General features: G+C 41.6%; 1 protein-coding gene across 1 annotated transcript in view; it reads right to left on the bottom strand.

The window, feature by feature from the left end:
* LOC117383751 (eukaryotic translation initiation factor 3 subunit H) overlaps positions 1–19766 on the bottom strand; it is a 61678-nt gene that overhangs the window by 16756 nt on the left and 25156 nt on the right. The window contains exons 3-5 of the mRNA XM_033980967.2: positions 18240–18407; positions 11484–11583; positions 7943–8092 (exon numbers count right to left, since the gene is read on the bottom strand). Of these exons, the coding sequence (XP_033836858.1) occupies positions 7943–8092; positions 11484–11583; positions 18240–18407 (418 nt within the window). The remainder of the gene's footprint in view (positions 1–7942; positions 8093–11483; positions 11584–18239; positions 18408–19766) is intronic.

Below are 19766 nucleotides of genomic sequence, written 5' to 3'. Positions count from 1 at the left end.
GTTAGTGCACTCTCGTCAGCCATTTCCTGTCTAGACTAAAGCGACTCGCTTTGAGACTCATCTGTTCAAAACAATCAGAGCATTGCACTTACAAAAGTCAAAAGAGTATTATTTCTTAAAACGTAGCTCAGAAAAGGTTTTGCACAGACAGAAAATTGGTGATAATAAACAATAGACTACTTCCTGTGTTTCTATCAGTAATCTGCAACAGCTTCACTCACTGTAGACCACACATATTGCTATAGTACACATTTTCAAAAAATGAATTTCACATATCAGACTGTACAACAAGGGAGACAATAGATATTTTTCATCATATCACCACCAATTTAAATACATAGACTGCTTTGCAACATTGGAATTGCATAAGCCTTTCAATGTGGTCTAGAGGGGAAGCTACACAAAGAAATTTACATCCATGCAATCCATCACCAGGCTCAACATCATCATCTGTGGTAAGAACAACGCTGTTTTCTGGAGTGAAAATGCACTCACTCAGCCTTAGACATAGATGACAGTGACAAATGGCGCTTCAGATTGGGAAATGAGACAACGGGAAAAACATTAAATAAAACCCATTATGGTTTAGTTTTTGAAGAGGTGGGAATGAGAGGAAGAGGGTGGGGCTGTCAGCAGAGGATGTAGGGAGACGGACACTACAATCCAATACAAGGACAGAACCGCAGAGCCATCTGACAACTTCAGGAAACAATTTCATCCTGCCAAACATCCCATCGCAGAGACTGCGGAGAGCTATGGGCCTGTGTTTCTGCCCTACTTTGGGACATTTCAAACACTGTCACAACTTCAGAGTGGGCCTGAACAATGTGCTGTGCTAGCACATTGTTCATTTTTCAAACTCTGGGAGATGCAGTATAAGGCTACTTTCCCAAGCACATGTATTTAACTCTGCTTTGTACATTAGAGCCCTCATTAAATCCATGGCTTACTTGTGTTGAAGGACACAGATGAGGAGAATCATAACAACTCCTGATGCGCTGCAGTACAGGAGTGAGCCGAGTGCGTTAGGACACCAGCAGTGCGTAAATCAGCACTTTGTGTCGTTATTGTGCTAATTTCTCACACCTGCCCCTGGGAAGCTTTTTGATTAGCAGCTTCACAGCTGTTGCTCCACTTGCAGCGGTTTATCTCCATAAATGATTGCTGATAAATTCTCCTGAGACCGATGCTGGGAGCCTCTGAGAGCTAAACGCACAACTTAAAGAGCCAGGCACTAGGTTGAGATGAGGGGATTTGTTCATATTGGGCTCATTAGTGACGGAAGGCGCAGTCTAATGACGGGTCCTCCTATTTGAGACATTTTAAAATAATCATTTACTCTAGTGTACATTTAATTAAAACCATCTCTCAAAAGTCAAGAAGCAACTAGGGATGGGACGATATAAAATTTTAGACTCACGATTATCGTGGCCAAAATAATCACGATTAACGATATTATCGCGATAATTATTAACCTGTTAACGTTCCGATGGCCCGGGCCTGCTTTACAACTTTACAGCAATGTACATACACTTCTGCGTCACCCACACAAACAATCTACACATCAAATGAAAGCTGCGGCGCTCGTCTTTCTGGATATGCAAACCATTTTCACCTGCAATCACCACAGTGCTGACAGGAAAGACGTTTTTATAGAAAAGTCACAAAGTGTGAATCTGGACTTCACTTACCATTGTGCGCTCTGGTTCTGTCAAACATCAACATATTCACACAAAGTTGGTCTCATTTGTTCCGTAAAGGTCCAGAGAATATAATCCAGTCAAGAAATTATGTCCACAAAATAAGATCCTCCATGTCCAATCTGCTGCAGGAAAGTACTCCAAATATGAAATCTGCTCCGTCACTTTTTTGCCTTTCTTTTGTCGATTTCAGGCATAATAAACTTCTGACAGCACCAACTTTGTTCCCCAGTGCTAAACACACGTGTTAGCTTGTGATTGACACCAGTGTTGGCCAATAAGTTGGGGGTTGTGGGTTACTGAGGCCGCAGACAGCGAATCAGTGCTACAGATGACTGAAAGTTTACGCCCCACTCTTCCCCTTGTAGAATCAACCAATTACATCACACACATTTAGTGACATTTTCCCCTTACAGCCAATGAGCAGCGGGACAGGATGATGTATCACATGCCATGGTTTTCCGTAAACAGACGTACCCGGAAGAAAATGTGTACTCCTCAATGCCATGCTGCCGAAATGGACCGGTCCTTGTTGCGCCGGAAGTGACGCAAGTGCCCGTCGACAAACACTTAATTTTTTTAATTAAGGCACTTTGGTGAATTGGGAAACAAGTGGATGCAGAAATGTGTGCATAATGGCGCATTTTACGCACTGCTGTTTTGCGTTTTGAATATGACGAAACGGACAAAACAAAGGGAGTACATGATCGAGGACACTGTGGATGTTTGTACAAGTTAAACTAGAGGCATCTCTGACCTGGAGCGGTTCATGCGGATCAAGAGTAAAGATCCCACAGTGGACTCAGGAGTAAAGGACCTTATTTTTTGATGGACTGGATGCTGTTCTCGATCGGTAAGCGTGGTTTATTCTGCTATTGACTTAATTGCGGACCTTATTTATCGCGATTAACGATATTATCGTATATCGTCCCATCCCTAGAAGCAACCATCATAAGGCTAAACAAATAGAATAGTTTTCCTGATGGGCTGCTGCTACATTGTAAGTTTTTATTACAAATGGGGTAGAGAATATGGCAAAAATAAGTAGCTTCATCTTTAGAGGTAGGCCACATTTTTTCATCAGAATTCTCAGATGGCATATGGCCAATCACAGTCCAGACCAGGGCTATGGCATCACTGTAATATTGTGACACAGCTCACAATGGCACCTTGCTGAGAGACTGAACAAGCCTTATAAAAATCTGGAGCACATATTGTCGTGCTGTTGTGTAAATGAAAGGCCAAAATATTGAGGATTCATGAAAGTCAGTGATGATCAGAATATTTCCAGAGCATATATATATATATATATATATATATATATATATATATATATATATATATATATATATATATATATATTCCATCCATCCATTTTCTTCCGCTTATCCGGAGCCGGGTCGCGGGGGCAGCAGTCTAAGCAGGGACTCCCAGACTTCCCTCACCCCGGACACGTCCTCCAGCTCCTCCGGTGGGACCCCAAGGCGTTCCCAGGCCAGCCGAGAGACATAGTCCCTCCAGCGTGTCCTGGGTCTTCCCCGGGGCCTCCTCCCGGTGGGACATGCCCAGAACACCTCCCTAGGGAGGCGTCCAGGAGGCATCCTGAGCAGATGCCCGAGCCACCTCAACTGGTTCCTCTCAACGTGTAGGAGCAGCAGCTCTACTCCGAGCTCCTCCCGTGTGACAGAGCTTCTCACCCTATCCCTAAGGGTGCGCCCGGCCACTCTGCGGAGGAAGCCCATTTCAGCCGCTTGTATCCGCGATCTTGTCCTTTCGGTCATTACCCAGAGCTCATGACTATAGGTGAGGGTAGGAACGTAGATTGACCGGTAAATAGAGAGCTTCGCCTTCCGGCTCAGCTCCTTCTTTACCACAACGGACCGCTACAGCGACCGCATCACTGCAGACGCTGCACCGATCCGCCTGTCAATCTCCCGCTCCATCCTTCCCTCACTCGTGAACAAGACCCCGAGATACTTGAACTCCTCCACTTGGGGCAGAGACTCACCACCCACCCGGAGAGAGCAAACCACCTTTTTCCGGTCGAGAACCATGGCCTCGGATTTGGAGGAGCTGATTCTCATCCCAGCCACTTCACACTCGGCTGCAAACCGCCCCAGTGCCTGCTGCAGGTCCTGGCTCGAAGAAGCCATCAGGACAACATCATCCGCAAACAGCAGAGATGAAATCCTGTGGTTCCCAAACCAGGCCCCCTCCGGCCCCTGGCTGCACCTAGAAATTCTGTCCATAAATATAATGAACAGAACCGGTGACAAAGGGCAGCCCTGGCGGAGTCCAACATGCACCGGGAACAGGTCTGACTTACTGCCGGCAATGCGAACACAGCTCCTGCTCTGGTCATACAGGGACCGGACAGCCCTTAGCAAAGAGCCCCGGACCCCATACTCCCAGAGCACCCCCCAAAGGGCACCACGAGGGACACGGTCGAATGCCTTCTCCAGATCCACAAAACACATGTGGACTGGTTGGGCATACTCCCATGAGCCCTCGAGGACCCGATGAAGAGTATAGAGCTGGTCCAGTGTTCCACGACCAGGACGAAAACCACACTGCTCCTCCTGAATCCGAGGTTCGACTATCGGTCGGATTCTCCTCTCCAGTACCCTGGAATAGACCTTACCGGGAAGGCTGAGGAGTGTGATTCCCCTGTAATTGGAACACACCCTCCGGTCCCCCTTCTTATACAGAGGGACCACCACCCCGGTCTGCCATTCCACAGGTACTGTCCCCGACCGCCACGCAATGTTGCAGAGACGTGTCAGCCAAGACAGCCCCACAACATCCAGAGACTTGAGGTACTCAGGACGGATCTCGTCCACCCCCGGAGCCTTGCCACCGAAGAGCTTGCCAACCACCTCAGTGACTTCAGCCAGGGTGATGGACGAGTCCGCATCTGGGTCCCCAGTTTCTGCTTCCTCCTCGGAAGACGTGACAGTGGGATTGAGGAGATCCTCAAAGTATTCCTTCCACCGCCCGACAACATCCCCAGTCGAGGTCAGCAGCTCTCCACCCGCACTGTATACAGTGTTGGTGAAGCACTGCTTCCTCCTCCTGAGGCGTCGGACGGTTTGCCAGAATCTCTTTGAGGCCGTCCGGTAGTCCTTCTCCATGGCCTCTCCGAACTCCTCCCAACCCCGAGTTTTTGCCTCTGTGACCGCCCGAGCTGCGGCACGCTTGGCCCGCCGGTACTCATCAGCTGCCTCAGGAGTCCCACGAGCCAACAAGGCTCGATAGGACTCCTTCTTCAGCTTGACGGCATCCCTTACTTCCGGTGTCCATCACCGGGTTCAGGGATTGCCGCCGCGACAAGCACCACAGACCTTACGACCACAGCTACGAGCAGCCGCATCGACAATAGAGGTGGAGAACATGGCCCACTCGGAGTCCATGTCTCCAACCTCCCCCGGAATCAGGGAGAAGCTCTCCCGGAGGTGGGAGTTGAAGACCCCCCTGACAGAGGGCTCCGCCAGACGTTCCCAGCAGACCCTCACAATGCGCTTGGGTCTGCCAGGTCTGTCCGGCTTCCTCCTCCGCCAGCGGATCCAACTCACCACCAGGTGGTGATCAGTTGACAGCTCAGCCCCTCTCTTCACCCGAGTGTCCAAGACACGCGGTCGGAGGTCAGATGACACGACAACAAAGTCGATCATCGACCTCCGACCTAGAGTGTCCTGGTGCCGAACATGGTGTTTGTTATGGACAAGCTGTGACTAGCACAGAAGTCCAATAACAAAACACCGCTCGGGTTCAGATCGGGGAGGCCGTTCCTCCCAATCACGCCCCTCCAAGTGTCACTGTCGTTACCCACATGGGCGTTGAAGTCCCCCAGGAGAACAACGGAGTCCCCGGTTGGTGCACTGTCTAGTACCCCTCCCAGGGACTCCAAGAAGGCCGGGTACTCTGCACTGCTGTTTGGCCCGTAGGCCGACACAACAGTGAGAGACCTGTCCCCGACCCGAAGGCGCAGGGACGCGACCCTCTCGTTCACCGGAGTGAACCCCAACACGCAGCGGCTGAGCTGTGGGGCAATGAGCAAGCCCACACCAGCTCGCCGCCGCTCCCCGCGGGCAACGCCAGAGAAATGGAGAGTCCAACCCCTCTCAAGAAGTTGGGTTCCAGAGCCCGAGCTGTGCGTGGAGGTGAGGCCGACTATATCTAGCCGGTAACGCTCAACCTCCCGCACAAGCTCAGGCTCCTTCCCCCCCAGCGAGGTGACGTTATATATATATATATATATATATAAATATATATATATATATTTTTTTTTTACATTACTATCATGCACTTAAAAATGTATTGATAAATATTAATTCATTTGCTTACTTCTGGTAACAAAGTGTACAATTAATGAATATGGATTTGATCTAGTACAAAGATGTTATAAAGGCGAGTGCAATTATAAAAGGTTAACACAATTATCCATAAAACCAAGTGGAGGATAATGCACCATAAAAATCAAACAAAGCCACTGTCTTATCTCCTTTTATAGTGCATTTCACACACTGTGGCTAACATGGCCAGAATGACCCTTTGTGGATAAATGGTATTCCTTTTGAACCAAGCTTTGCAATTAAAATAGGGCTTGAACTAATCTCTTTGTTCTACTAAAAACCAAAGACATAAATGACTATTTTATGTGCTTTTAAAGGGCTTTGGTAACCAATGTTTAGCTTGTTTGCCATGTCTTATCACGCAATGCACTGTGATAGATGTAATATTAAATGGCACACTTAAACATCTCTTGGAAAGGAGCTCCACTCATGTGTGCTGTGTAAACGTTAAGTGTACATCGATGGGTCTTTAGTTTCCAATTGGGTACACTTTAGGACAGTGCAGATGGGGCAGATTAATGCCAGGAGTTCCCTAATGTCAAATCAATTTTAATTTCGACAAAGCCTTAACTCATGTCTACAGGAGAAGGCTGCAGTTTAAAGAGACACTGGCTGCAGTTACATCTGTTTATCATCAGATTTTTTGAGTTCTAAGACTATTTAAATACTGTAAAAAAATAATGTAAAAAGCAAACTTCTATGACCATGGTCCCGCCAATTACTCACATCAAATTTTGTGGTTAGCATGTAATTTAGGTAATTTCAAAAAAGTTATGGTTATAATCAGATTTTGGTGTGCATGTACACATAGGCACTGTAATGCTTTGAAAAAGGGTTCACATTATATAGCCAATATATTGCTGGTAAATAAAAACAATATTCAGCTATAGTTGCATTAATCAAACAGATATTCCAGCTGAAAAACATTGAAACTTTCAAAAAGAGCCCTTTGAGCCACTGAAATTATGTCTGACCAAAAATGGGCCGACAAAATTTTCAAACTTGAGACAAAGTGGCAATTGAATTGAAATATTGTGATTTTTTTTTTTTTTTTGAAGATATACTCAAATTTCAGTTTGCATATCATAGAAATCAATCAATCAAAAAAAATATTTCCAAATAAAGGGTATATAAAGTCATAATGTCAATATCCCCAATACCGCAAGACCACAATGTCTCAATCATCTCCCATCTCACCATTATTTTTCTCAGTGGTTTCTTAATCAACATTTTAAAATTTTACACTACACTTTCTCCACAGAAAGACAATGCATATAGCAACCTATCTGCGGATTCAAAAATATAGAATATAGAAGTGAAATCTAATGATGAATTTCAGGAGACGATGTAGTAACGGGTTTGTGAAAGCATATGAGGTCACAGTACTAACCCAGGAACTTTTGGTGATTGAGGATTAAAAAGATCTGAAGTTGAAGGATGTAAGAGCCTCCCTGCACCAAGATATTAGCAGGGTCTGTCAGAGCCACATAAGATTACTGCTGTGCCGTTTTGTAAACAAGACACTTGAAAGGCTAAACCAGGACTTTAATATGGAAATAAAAAGCCCCACATGAGAAAAGTGCAAGTTCATGCATAGTCCCCAAGCTGAATGTTTAGGACGACTAAAGCCTTTGGTGCAATGCCACGGTTAGATTAGAAAATTTACTGTTGAATTGAAGGTCGGGGCTTTTTAAAGGGGACAAATGATAAAACGACATATTTCCACAGCACAGCATGACACGCAGACATATCCTGTAAAATGTGAGCGAGTCCCCAGAGGAAAAGCTTGTCTGAAAGAGCTGATACAGATTGCAGATGCTCACTGTCTAACACCATAACACCAGAGAGATGTCCGGCCCTGGAGCATTGTGGGTAAGAAGATTGTCTCACCTGCTGGAAAGGTTGAGCAGTTCGTGTTTGTCGCTGACGGTGGACTTGTCCTCCAGCTCCCACATCATGACGCTGATGAGGTGAGAGTTTTTTATCACAATGGGCACTTCCTCAAACATGTGCTCGAAGCCAATGTTGGCCTTCTTCAGACTAGGAAGAAAGGGATTACACCATTAGTTGAGCAATAGGGATGTCAGGCTTATTCATTTATCGATAGTCATGATTATTCAAGTCAAAATATAATCAGAACCAAACTTGAAAATGAAAGTTATTTCAATGCAATCTATACTCATTCTAGAAAACCCAATTCTAAAATGCTTTATTATCCAGCTATTTTATATTACTTTATCATTCAGACAGAAATCATGAGGAGTGGTGATCAATTGGACTATGTAAAAAAGTATAGGTATAGTGTATCTCTGTTTAATGCTGTCAGTAATTGTGACATTGTGACATTTGCTGAATGTCCATTTTAGATACTTCAACCTCTGGGTACCTTAAGACTAAAGACTTAATACGTTGCGTTAGATATTCTATAGAACCATAAAACACATTGCATCTCATCGAACTTACGATACTATGTTCATTTTTTTAATTACCGTAAATTTCGGACTATAAGCCGCCTTGAACACTGCAGCCTATACAACAGTGCGGCTTATTTATAGAATTTTACTGGATAACAGCCACCGGGGGGCACTCTCTCGCTGTAAACGTAAAAGTGAGACAGACGTGGGGAAAGATTATGCTCTGAAGAATTCACTAGTTTTGATTTTATATGGTCATTTTGCGCATCATGCACACGCCCTCATCATGGAAAACACACGAAGAAATGGATATGATGCAGTTTTTAAGATAAAGAAGGAAATAGAGCCACTGCACGTAAGCTTGGCATCAATGAATCGAAATGTAAAAAAAAACGACAAAAGCTTTCAGAGGAAATAAAAGCATGGCCCGTGTTGGTACAGTTTCATTTTTCTAAACCTGCAGGTATATTCATCCCGTGTTGAAGGCTGTTGGTGCCAATTTTCAGGCACAGTTTAAAAAAAGTGTGTCCGTGTGCCGTCTTCCTGTGTAAATATCTCATGTTACAATATGAAATGATATGATATATGATATTCTTTTCAAATTTAGCTGGTGCGGCTTATATTCAGGTGCGCTCTATAGTCCGAAATTTACGGTAATCATTTTGTGATGTGACAATCTACGTAGAAACTATTTATATGGAACCACTATAAAAAAAAACTTGGTACCAACAAATATTTTTTGTATCAACAGTGTTCAATGCCAAAATTCGATCTAATGGTATCCATCCCTAGACACTACTGATTTAATCTACCCAATAGTAAGTTTTATTGTACTGTACACTACGACAATACACCAGGATATTTACTTTATACAAAACCAAACTGGATGTGTGCAACACTTTTCCCTTTTCTGCTCACATTTCAATAGCTTTTGACATTCCTCTTTTGCGTACATGCACACCCCCTTGTTCATACACAATTATTAATATGAAAGGGAGATACAACTTTGCTGTCTGACATGAATATATTTTGTAGAGAAGTCAACCTTTGAAACATTTCCACTGCTGACATATGCCAACAAAAGAACAGTGCCTTTATGCATGGCGATGGAAAAGTGAGACGGATAGTAAGTATATAGCCTTTACCATCTGCATGTGTACAGTAGAATGTTCATATTACATACACAGCAAAACTGAAACCTCCTAGAAAACCTAAATGAGTTTTTTATGGTCTCGATCAAAAGCATCAAATGGTTTTTAAAGACTTTTCATTTGAGGCTGAGGAGCCACAAGCGGCATCCTTACCATGGACCTCTTAACACAAAATGAAACTTCCAACTTTGCTTAATGTCTTGCATAAATCCAGTTGCATTGACTGACTCCTCAGCATCACCACTTGTGCACCCTGAAAAAGACAGACATTACATCTGTATATGCCTAATGCAGCTTTATAAAATATGCTGCCGATCAATATGTTCACTGCATTAATCCTACGAGTGCACTGTACCACAAAGATATTTATATTACACTTGTCCGAGTGATAGATGGAAGTGTGTCGCTTCATTTGACTCCTAATGTAATTCTTAAAATGTTTTCTATAGCAACCTTGGCAAGGTATAGGCATTGACAGCAGCTAAATGGATACACAAAGGTATGGATAATTAGGCTAATTCCAGCAGTAAGTCACTGAGGAAATAGACTGCCAACAGTTTACATACAAACAGTTATCCACAAAGTGCTTACTGTTCATGATGACCTTTCTGCATGCCTGAATTCTGATGGAACACGTACAATGGGGAGAATAGAAGGACAGCATATTTTAGGCAGGACAAATTGTTCAACCCTACTGGACTTTTGGCAAGCGGAATGCCATGCTCTTTCCAAGTTGAGTCCCGCTGGACGGACCCAAAGGTTGACTGGATGGCCGCAGTAAATTGATGCTCATATTGCGTGTTGAAAAGGCGCCTGCTGACCACTGCCTCTGTAGCCCAGTGGACTGGGGGAGGCCAGTTCAAAGCGAATGAGGCCTATTCAAGATTTATCTAGCCGTGCGCCTTTCATTTCCAAAAGGTGCACAATATATGCACACTTAAGTAACATCAAATACAGCAGACATAAAAGGGCTTTCTGCATGGGATGGGGGGGGGGGGGGGGGGCTTTTTGAAGTTCTGGATCTTTAGGAGAAAAGGGAAATATTATTGATATTCAAAAGTGAATCCTGGAAATAATCAGATTGGCTTAGAGAGATTGTTATGCTGTAATGTGATGATATTGCCCTTCCTAGCCCAGAGCTGAACGCTCTCAATCATGAGTTTATTGGGAACACTGATAGCTACACATCACAGCCATAATAAATCATAGGACTAATGAAACGCCAGAGAGATCAGCTGAGTTTTGACTGCAGATGAAACTCTTGGTCAATATCCGAGCTGCATGGGCAAGTGAATGAACTCGAGGAGAAAAGTTAAATGATAAACCTAGATTGTTCCTACCTGCTGCAAATCAACACACCCCCATTACACTTCCAAAAATATATGTGCAGTTTGTAGGGGACAGTAATTTGATTCTTCTGGGTCTTCACTTCAGGGTTTATGTATGTTTTGGATCCCCTCACAACTTTATTTATGCATGCAAGAGTTTGTGCGCAGCACCTAAACTACGTAGAAAATAGTCCCCCTCATTACAGTCATTTTTAGTCGCAATTTAAAAGCAATTACGATAAGCCTCGGGGTCACAAACAGCATAAACATGGTACATTTGTTTGACGGGCAAGGGCACACTGATAAATCATCTGTAGCAGTATCCTTCTCTAACTGCTACTAAATAGCTCCCCCCATGGAAGCGGCAGCCTATATTTGCATCTACTGAATAAGCAGCTGAGAAAATATACATTCAATATCACTGGCAGTGGAAGCTTGTGTTATAAATATGCAAACACATGAGTCATTTATAGTAGCAGTTCTCATTTTGAGCATTACTCCAGAGGATAATGAAGATTGCTGGTACTTAGACACTTACCCCTCAGGTGTGAAGTCTTTTTCTTTGCAGATTTCCATTAGTTTGGGAGTCAGCCTGTAGGCCTTCAGGGACAGGGAGCCCTGGGCTGTCTTGATAGGGTCTACAGGGACGAGAGAGCAGCAGGAGAGAGCGAGAGCATTAAGAAGGAGATTGAGTGTGCCTAATTGTGTTCTTGATTAGTAATGACATGAAAACAGAAAGAACAGCACTGGTCACAGAATCTACTAAAATCTCAAAGCCATCTTGGAATCCTCTAAGATCCAGAAACTTGGGGATAATTTTAATAAAAGAACCATATTTTCCAGACTATATGTCACTCTGGAGTATAATTCGTACCAGTGAAAAATATGCATAATAATGAAGAAAAAACACATACCGTTGCACTGGACTATAAGTCACATTTTTTGGGGAAATTTATTTTACAAAATCCAAGACCAAGAACAGACATTTTATCTTGAAAGGCAAGTTATAATAACAATAAAATAGAGAACAGCATGCTGAATAGCAGTACAGCACGCTAACATAACACATTTCTAATTATTCAGCTACATGAAGCATAGACAACGAACTGAATAAGTGTCTGGTATGTTGACGTAAAATATTAACAGTTCATCAGATAACTAAAGCATAAAAAATAGCTAACAAATTTACCCTCAATCTCACTCCTAATCACTAAATCCATTGAATTCTTCATCACTGGCATCGCTTCTGAACAACTCCGTCATCTCTGGAAGTAGATGTAGTGCCACTTCCACATGGATGTCATACTGGTACACAAGCCTAGAGTGCCCTTGCGCCATTGTCAGTGTGAGAATAACGAAGATGTGAAATTATATATTTTAATCTGAGTATATGTCGCACCCCCGGCAAAACTATGAAAAAGTGTGGCTTATAGTCTGGACAATATGGTAATTATGGAAAACATGTCAATTGCTTCTTAAGATGGATGATTATCTTAAAGAAATAGTCAACATCCACACTCCTCTGCTACAGTTAAATGTTTTACCTTAAAAAACAAAAAATGCTTGTTTGGCCCATCAGCAGACCAAACAAACAAATTATTTATCATTATTCATTTTTCCACAAAATAGATTTGAGTTCAATGAAATACCATTTGTTTTGAGATCTTAAGTCATAAAAATTATATTCCATATTGTGCTCTTTCAAATGGTATACTGACTTAATGTAAACCAACAAGCCACGTATCCATGACAGCTCAAACAAACCATAACCTATAGAGAGTGCTCTGATTTATTGTCTTATGTTACTACATTTGTAAATGTATACTCCCGTTGAGAACTTTAAGGTACAGTGGGTACGGAAAGTATTCAGACCCCCTTCAATTTTTCACTCTTTGTTATAATGCAGCCATTTGCTAAAATCATTTAAGTTCATTCAAGTTCATTTTTTTCCTCATTAATGTTCACACAGCACCCATATTGACAGGGAAACACAAAACTGTTGAAATTTTTGCAGAGAAGAAAAACTGAAATATCCCTCATATATTTAAATATGCTGTCCATTTCTTCTGATCATCCTTGAGATGGTTCTACACCACATGTGTCAAATTCAAGGCCCGGTTGCCAAATGCGGCCCGCCACATCATTTTATGTGGCCCTCGAGAGGGTAAATTAAAAGGTATGATGGTCTTAAAATGTCATTTTGCCAGGAGATACAGTTACACAGCCATATTTAACATCTAGGCAAATTCACTTGCAATATTTGTAACTTGAATAAGTAATAAACACAAAAACAGTTAATTAACAAGTTAAAAAAGTTATTAGATTTATTTTACATCTGGCCCTTTGAGAGCAGCAATTTTGCTGATGTGGCCCTTGGTGAAAATGTGTTTGACACCCCTGTTCTACACCTTCACTGGAGTCCAGCTGTGTTTGATTATAATGATTGGACTTGATTAGGAAGGCCATACACCTGTCTATATAAGACCTTTACAGCTCACAGTGCATGTCTGAGCAAATGCGAATCATGAGGTCTGCCTGAAGAGCTCAGAGACAGAATTGTGGCAAGGCACAGATCTGGCCAAGGTTACAAAAATATGTTTTGCTGCACTTAAGGTTCCTAAGAGCACATAATCCTTAAATGGGAGACGTTTGGGACAACCAGAACCCTTCCTAGAGCTGGCCGTCTGGCCAAATTGAGCAATCGGGGGAGAAGCCTTGGTGAGAGAGGTAAAAAAGAACCCAAAGATCACTGTGGCTGAGCTCCAGAGATGCAGTCAGGAGATGGGAGAAAGTTCTAGAAAGTCAACGATCACTGCAGCCCTCCACCAGTCGGGGCTTTATGGCAGAGTGGCCCGACGGAAACCTCTCCTCAGTGCAAGCCCGCATGGAGTTCACCAAAAAAAAAAAAAAAAACACCTGAAGGACGCCAAGATGGCGAGCAAAAAGATTCTCTGTTTTGATGAGACCAAGATAGAACTTTTTGGCCTTAATTCTAAGCGGTATGTGTGGAGAAAACAAGGCACTGCTCATCACCTGTCCAATACAGTCTTAACAGTGAAGCATGTTGCAATCGAAGGAAAAATGAATAGGGCCAAGTGCAGGGCTATCTGGGATGAAACCCTTCTCCAGAGTGCTCAAGTCCTTAGACTGGGCCTGAGGTTCATCTTCCAACAAGACAATAACCCTAAGCACACAACTAAAATAACGAAGGAGTGGCTTCAGGACAACTCCGTAACTGTTCTTGTTCTGGCCCAGCCATAGCCCTGACTTAAACCCAATTGAGCATGTCTGGAGGGACCTGAAAATGGCTGTCCACCAACGTTCACCATCCAACCTGACAGAACTGGAGAAGGTCTGCAAAGAGGAATGGCAGAGGATCCCCAAATCCAGGTGTGAAAAACTTGTTGCCTCATTCCCAAAAAGACTCATGGCTGTATTAGCTCAAAAAGGTGCTTCTACTAAATACTGAGCAAAGGGTCTGAATACTTATGACCGTGTGATATTTTTTCTTTTTTTTTTAATAATTCTGCAAAAATTCCAACAATTTTGTGTTTCTCTGTCAATATGGAGTGCCGTGTGTACATTAATGAAAAAAATTAACTTAAATGATTTTAGCATATGGCTGCAATATAACAGAGTGAAAAATTTAAGGTGGTCTGAATACTTTCTGGACCCACTGTAAACTGTGTTAGACAAATGGAACAATATTGCCTAGTCCATAGACAAAAGTTATAATGTGTAATTGTCAATGTATGTAATATATGCAAATAAACACCATAAGAATAACAAATGTGAGGATTTATGGTTACTCCTTTATGCTGGCCTCATAATCTTGAAAATAAATTTAAAGTAAATGAAAAATGATGTTATTTCATCTCATCAAGATACATTAATACATTACATTAACACATTAATTTCATACATTCATCTCCTAAACTGGGGTTCATGTTTCTTTACAAAAATAATTTGTGTTGTAGTTTGCCTATCTTGGATCAGGTTTTACAGCTCGTACACTAGAGATCTCAGAAACACAGAGCATGTCATCTCTGGAGAGCAAACGTGATATCAAAAGTGCTGATGAAGAAGTCATCGCACCAGCACCGGGAACATGCTGAGCCTATCTGGCACTCTACATTGATTTTGTCACTTAATTGAAATGCTGCTCTTTCCACAGATTGAAAACATTTATTCCCAGTGAGGAGCATCTTTCCCTGGCAGTGTTCAGGCTCATGTCGGGAAACTAAACACACAACTTTAAAAGGTGTTGTACCCTGGAGGCACTGGGGATGTCTGTTGCCCAGCTGCTGCTAATGCTTGTTACTTCAGACAGATACAGAGAAAATGCAGGCATACAGAGCTAACAGGCAGTGAACTACACACAACCAGATATTCCACTGACTGATTCACTCCCCTGCAGCCCTCCGAGACAAGCCATTTTCCTACCGCCAAACCGGCCCCACAAAAGATTGACAATTGACAGTGGCTCTTAATTCAGGCTGGCCAATACCTGTGGAGACTGACTGGTGGCAGCCAGCCCTGACTGAGAAGCCCTCTCTCCTTCACACAGCTAGCAGACAGCATTAGCACCCTTAGTAGTTTTTGAGCAATGAAACTTTTCCAGTCAGTCATGATAGAGAAAATAGTGTTTTTAAAATATTTAGTACAATCTATTTAAAATTTAAAAAAAAAGTACTGTCATATTATGAAAGATGTAGCATACCATCATCCAGCATTATTGATATTTCAATAATGTGCCCACCTCTATTTGGGGCCCAAACTTTTCAGAACAAAATTAAGTATGAAGTTCCTTATCTTCAGCACCCCAGCAGACACCATTCACATATTGACTGTATTCTATAATTTCTGCAGCCTATGATTAAGAATCACTGAGCTAAGCTGTACGACACAGGAATTAGCATTAATTAACATCTGGATTGCCAAATAAAAAGAGCTTGATTTAACTTTGCTCCCATTGGTTGGTTTATAATGCACTGCAAAAACTTGAACAGTCTAATCACATAAATATTGGTACATGGTATTTTTTAGCATTCCTGAACACTAAATTGCTGTGAAATAATCCATGTGCAAAAAAGATGCATTCACGACCTCTTCAACTGTTCACCTCGATTCAGGAAATCTCATGAAGAGGTCAAACCCTTAGCTTTAATGGCACTTTCTAATCTGGAGTCATCATTGGTCAGAAGCCATTAACTCAATAGTTGCCCATGTGATTGAGTGATCCATCCAAATAAAATGACCAGGCTGATAGTAACACAGGAAAAACAAAAAGAATCAATATTATTCCCTTTTGATGTTAACTAGGTATAATGTCAATTTCTATGAGGTGCTCTGATCCATTAAGCATAGCATTATTGATTGAGGCCCTTGTCGAGAATGAGAAAAGACTGAGTAGCCTGCTTTACAATAGATTTAAGTGGTTCATGTTCAGATGGTTAAAAGTCATTAGTGTAGTGTTACATAATATTGGAGGACATGACAAGGCCAGCAGTGATTTTGGTGTAAGAGCTTGAGGAGAATGGTTGCTCACATTAGAGCTGCACAGGCATTCCATTATGATTTTAGAAAAAAAAACAATATTGCATGAAGAGAGGCATTTAGAAAATAATGTTGAGGTTGTCCAAAATAGCTGTGCAATAAATCAAACTACGGTAATCTGTTGATCGCAATTGTAACAAACAATGTTTGAAGAAATTACAGTGAGAAAAATATATAATATTCAGACCAACTCAACATTTTTGCGCATGCAAAAGATTGTGAGATTGGAGTTGAGTGGAGGGTGGAGCTTTTTTTTTTTCCATTTCATTTAGTAGGCTGATGCACCACTCACTATGCAAATATTGGCTTAAATAATCATCTCAATTATGATCAAAATCTTCTCTTATAGTCTGGTCTAGTCTGTATTAGCACATAAGTATGGAAGGCTGAGTCAAGTAATGTACCTCATATTGTATTTTGAATACAAAAGGTGTGGCTGTATTTCACCGCTCTGAAATAAAATGCAAGGTTTTGGTATAATAAACATGTACTTAAGTTGCTCCTACACGTCTGGAGTTGTTGAGATCAGAGACCTTGATTTAAGGTCAGTGTGTCTGGGAATTTACATTTCTGCTTTCACTTCATAAACCTAACAGAGAATCAGCACTTAAGTTTGTATCTGATTTAATATCTGGAGATAAACCAGCCATGAAAAAACAACAACATCCGGCTTCATTATTCTAATATAATGAATGTGCCCTATGCATTTCCTCCACACAAAAATGACGTATAGTGGATGTCTTTGCAGCTGTTACTGTTTTCTGCAAGGGAAGCCTTAGTACAGTGTTTTGGTTTGATATTTTTAGGAATTTCTAAATTACACATAGTAATGTCCCTCCACATGTGTCAATACTTTTACAAAGGCACTATGGAAATGAACAAATAACTCAGATTTAGGGTATAAAGACTGAAACACAAAAAGTATAAACTTTAATATAATAATATATAATATGCATTTTCATTGTCTCATTGCAAGATGTGTGTATTGACTTTTTTCAAGAGGAACTGTGCATTTATTAATTACTCAATGTTGTATTTAACCATGGTTACTTACTGCAAGTATGGCAGTCCCACCAACAGGCATCCTGTGTGTTGATGAATGGCAAATACATACAAGTACTACAACTGCACTGATTCTAACTCTGGCATGGGCTGTGCCAGATAGGGTTTGCATTGGTTTAAAACTAAAATCAGTGTTACCCTTCACTTCTAATGTAAACAAATGTAAAATCTCAAAGGATATATACATAACTGATCAAATATCACTGTCAGCTCTGGTGTATGGGAATATCTGAACAGCGATGGTGGATTATGAAACAATTTTTAGGGTTACAGTGGCTCAGTGGTTGGCGCATCTTTGAAAACTTTTCTACCATATTACATCTTAGAGGGGCAAATTAATGAGACAATGGCTTGGTAACAGTGAGTTAAGTACAAAATCCTAAACAATGATAAACATTTGTGATTAGCTAACAGTTTATAAGTGTCTGAAACCTTCCATCTGTATTGTTTAGTGCTGCACTAAATGGAAATTACATTTTAGGCGAAATTGATCTTATAATGCTTTGATAGTTTCAGTATCTGACTGTTATAAGTCTGAAATAATCTTAAAAAGCTGCCCCAATATCTATGCTAACTGTCCTGGGTGCTGCAATTTGGCAAAAAACTATCCAGTTGAGTTTCACATCTGATAATACAATGCAGCTAAATTTAGATGTTATCTGGGATCACCACTTACCGTAGATGAGCACAACAGACTCTTCAATGGCATGCTGGTAGCTGAACTGGGAGTCTAGCAGTGCCCGGCTGACAAAAGAGCCGTAGTAGGTGGACTGGTACCAGCCCACATGCAGATGGTCAATGTTGACATGACGCAGTGAACGCATCATCTCCATCTGGTATTGGACTGAAAGGAGAAAAAGAGGTAGAGAACAAGAAAATTAGATAGCAAAGCTAAATACAAAATTAACTTTAATTTTTATTTGGTATCCATCTGGAAGTGAGATGTGTACAAACACAGTGGGCAAGGAAGACCAAAGATTATACAAACAACTAGATTCACAGTCAAAAACAGCAACAAGAAGGAAAACGTTTCATCCTGCCTTTGATGGAACTGTGAAGGCATTCTCCTAGACAAACGGCACTTGCAACTACAAGCCTGTCTATTATTTTAGCAGGCCTATCCCAGAGGAGACAAAAACGACTGAATGAATACAGAGAGGGCCTGGCTACAGGACACAAGGCCAGATGCATTAGCAAGAGAGCCATTTCATTACACCAGACACCACCTAAGGACACATGGCAGCGAATACACAGCAGCCTGCCTCGTCAGCTGTAAGTAACGGCACAAACAAGTGAGCGGAGCAGCGTCTTTGTGCAGCCTTCCTGTGGGGAGCCCGATAAATCAGGCCCTTATTGGGCAGCTGTGGCCCCCTAGACCCCAAACTGTAGAGCGCATCCTTGTACTGCTGCGCCTGTTAACAAGAACAAACCAAATCAGGCAATGGCTATGGCAGAAAAGAGATAGGAGGAATGTTGGAATGTGGACTAATAAAAATGAGCAAATGGTAAACAAGCATCAAAAACTAATAGGGCTCTGTACTTTATTTTAACTTATTAAAAAAACATGATAAACAGAAGTAGTTGACAGTATGTGTGTTATTCCTCACTTTTCTAGTGTATTTTTCCTGCTTTTTGATGGATAAAAAATGTTGTATAAATTAGATCTAGACAACATAATACAGCATTTCTGTTCAAATGTAATTAACTTTACTACATGAAAATAAATCAGGTAGCCCCTGAAATAATGCATTCTATTGGCCCTGTCCAGTATATGGTATTGGTATGCAGGTTTTTTCTGACATATTTTATAGATATTTCCCATCACTCTTCAGACGGCATATACATGGTCAAATCCTTGATTTATTAACAATGTTTCTGTCAATTTAATTACAAAAGTCTTTACATGAAAGTGTGTTTACCCATTGGCGCTCTATAAGAGATATCTTCAATATACAAGGTTGAGCTTGCATCTCAGGTTGCAGATTTTAAACATTGAGACGCATGTTACACATATTACCTCCACAGTGAACTGCAATGCACCATTTTTCACACTTAGCTAAAAGTGAAAACTTGTTTAATGCTGTTTCAAATGGAGGGGAAAAAGTGAAAAAGTCCAAATACATTTTCCCTCCCTCTGATTTGCTTCACAGCTTCTGTAGCAAAAAACAAAACAAAAGCCAACAGTGCACCAACAATTAAACAT

Source organism: Periophthalmus magnuspinnatus, chromosome 16 (genome assembly GCF_009829125.3).
Source record: "Periophthalmus magnuspinnatus isolate fPerMag1 chromosome 16, fPerMag1.2.pri, whole genome shotgun sequence".
Classification (NCBI taxonomy): domain Eukaryota; kingdom Metazoa; phylum Chordata; class Actinopteri; order Gobiiformes; family Gobiidae; genus Periophthalmus; species Periophthalmus magnuspinnatus.
This window is presented reverse-complemented; position numbering and strand designations above follow the sequence as displayed.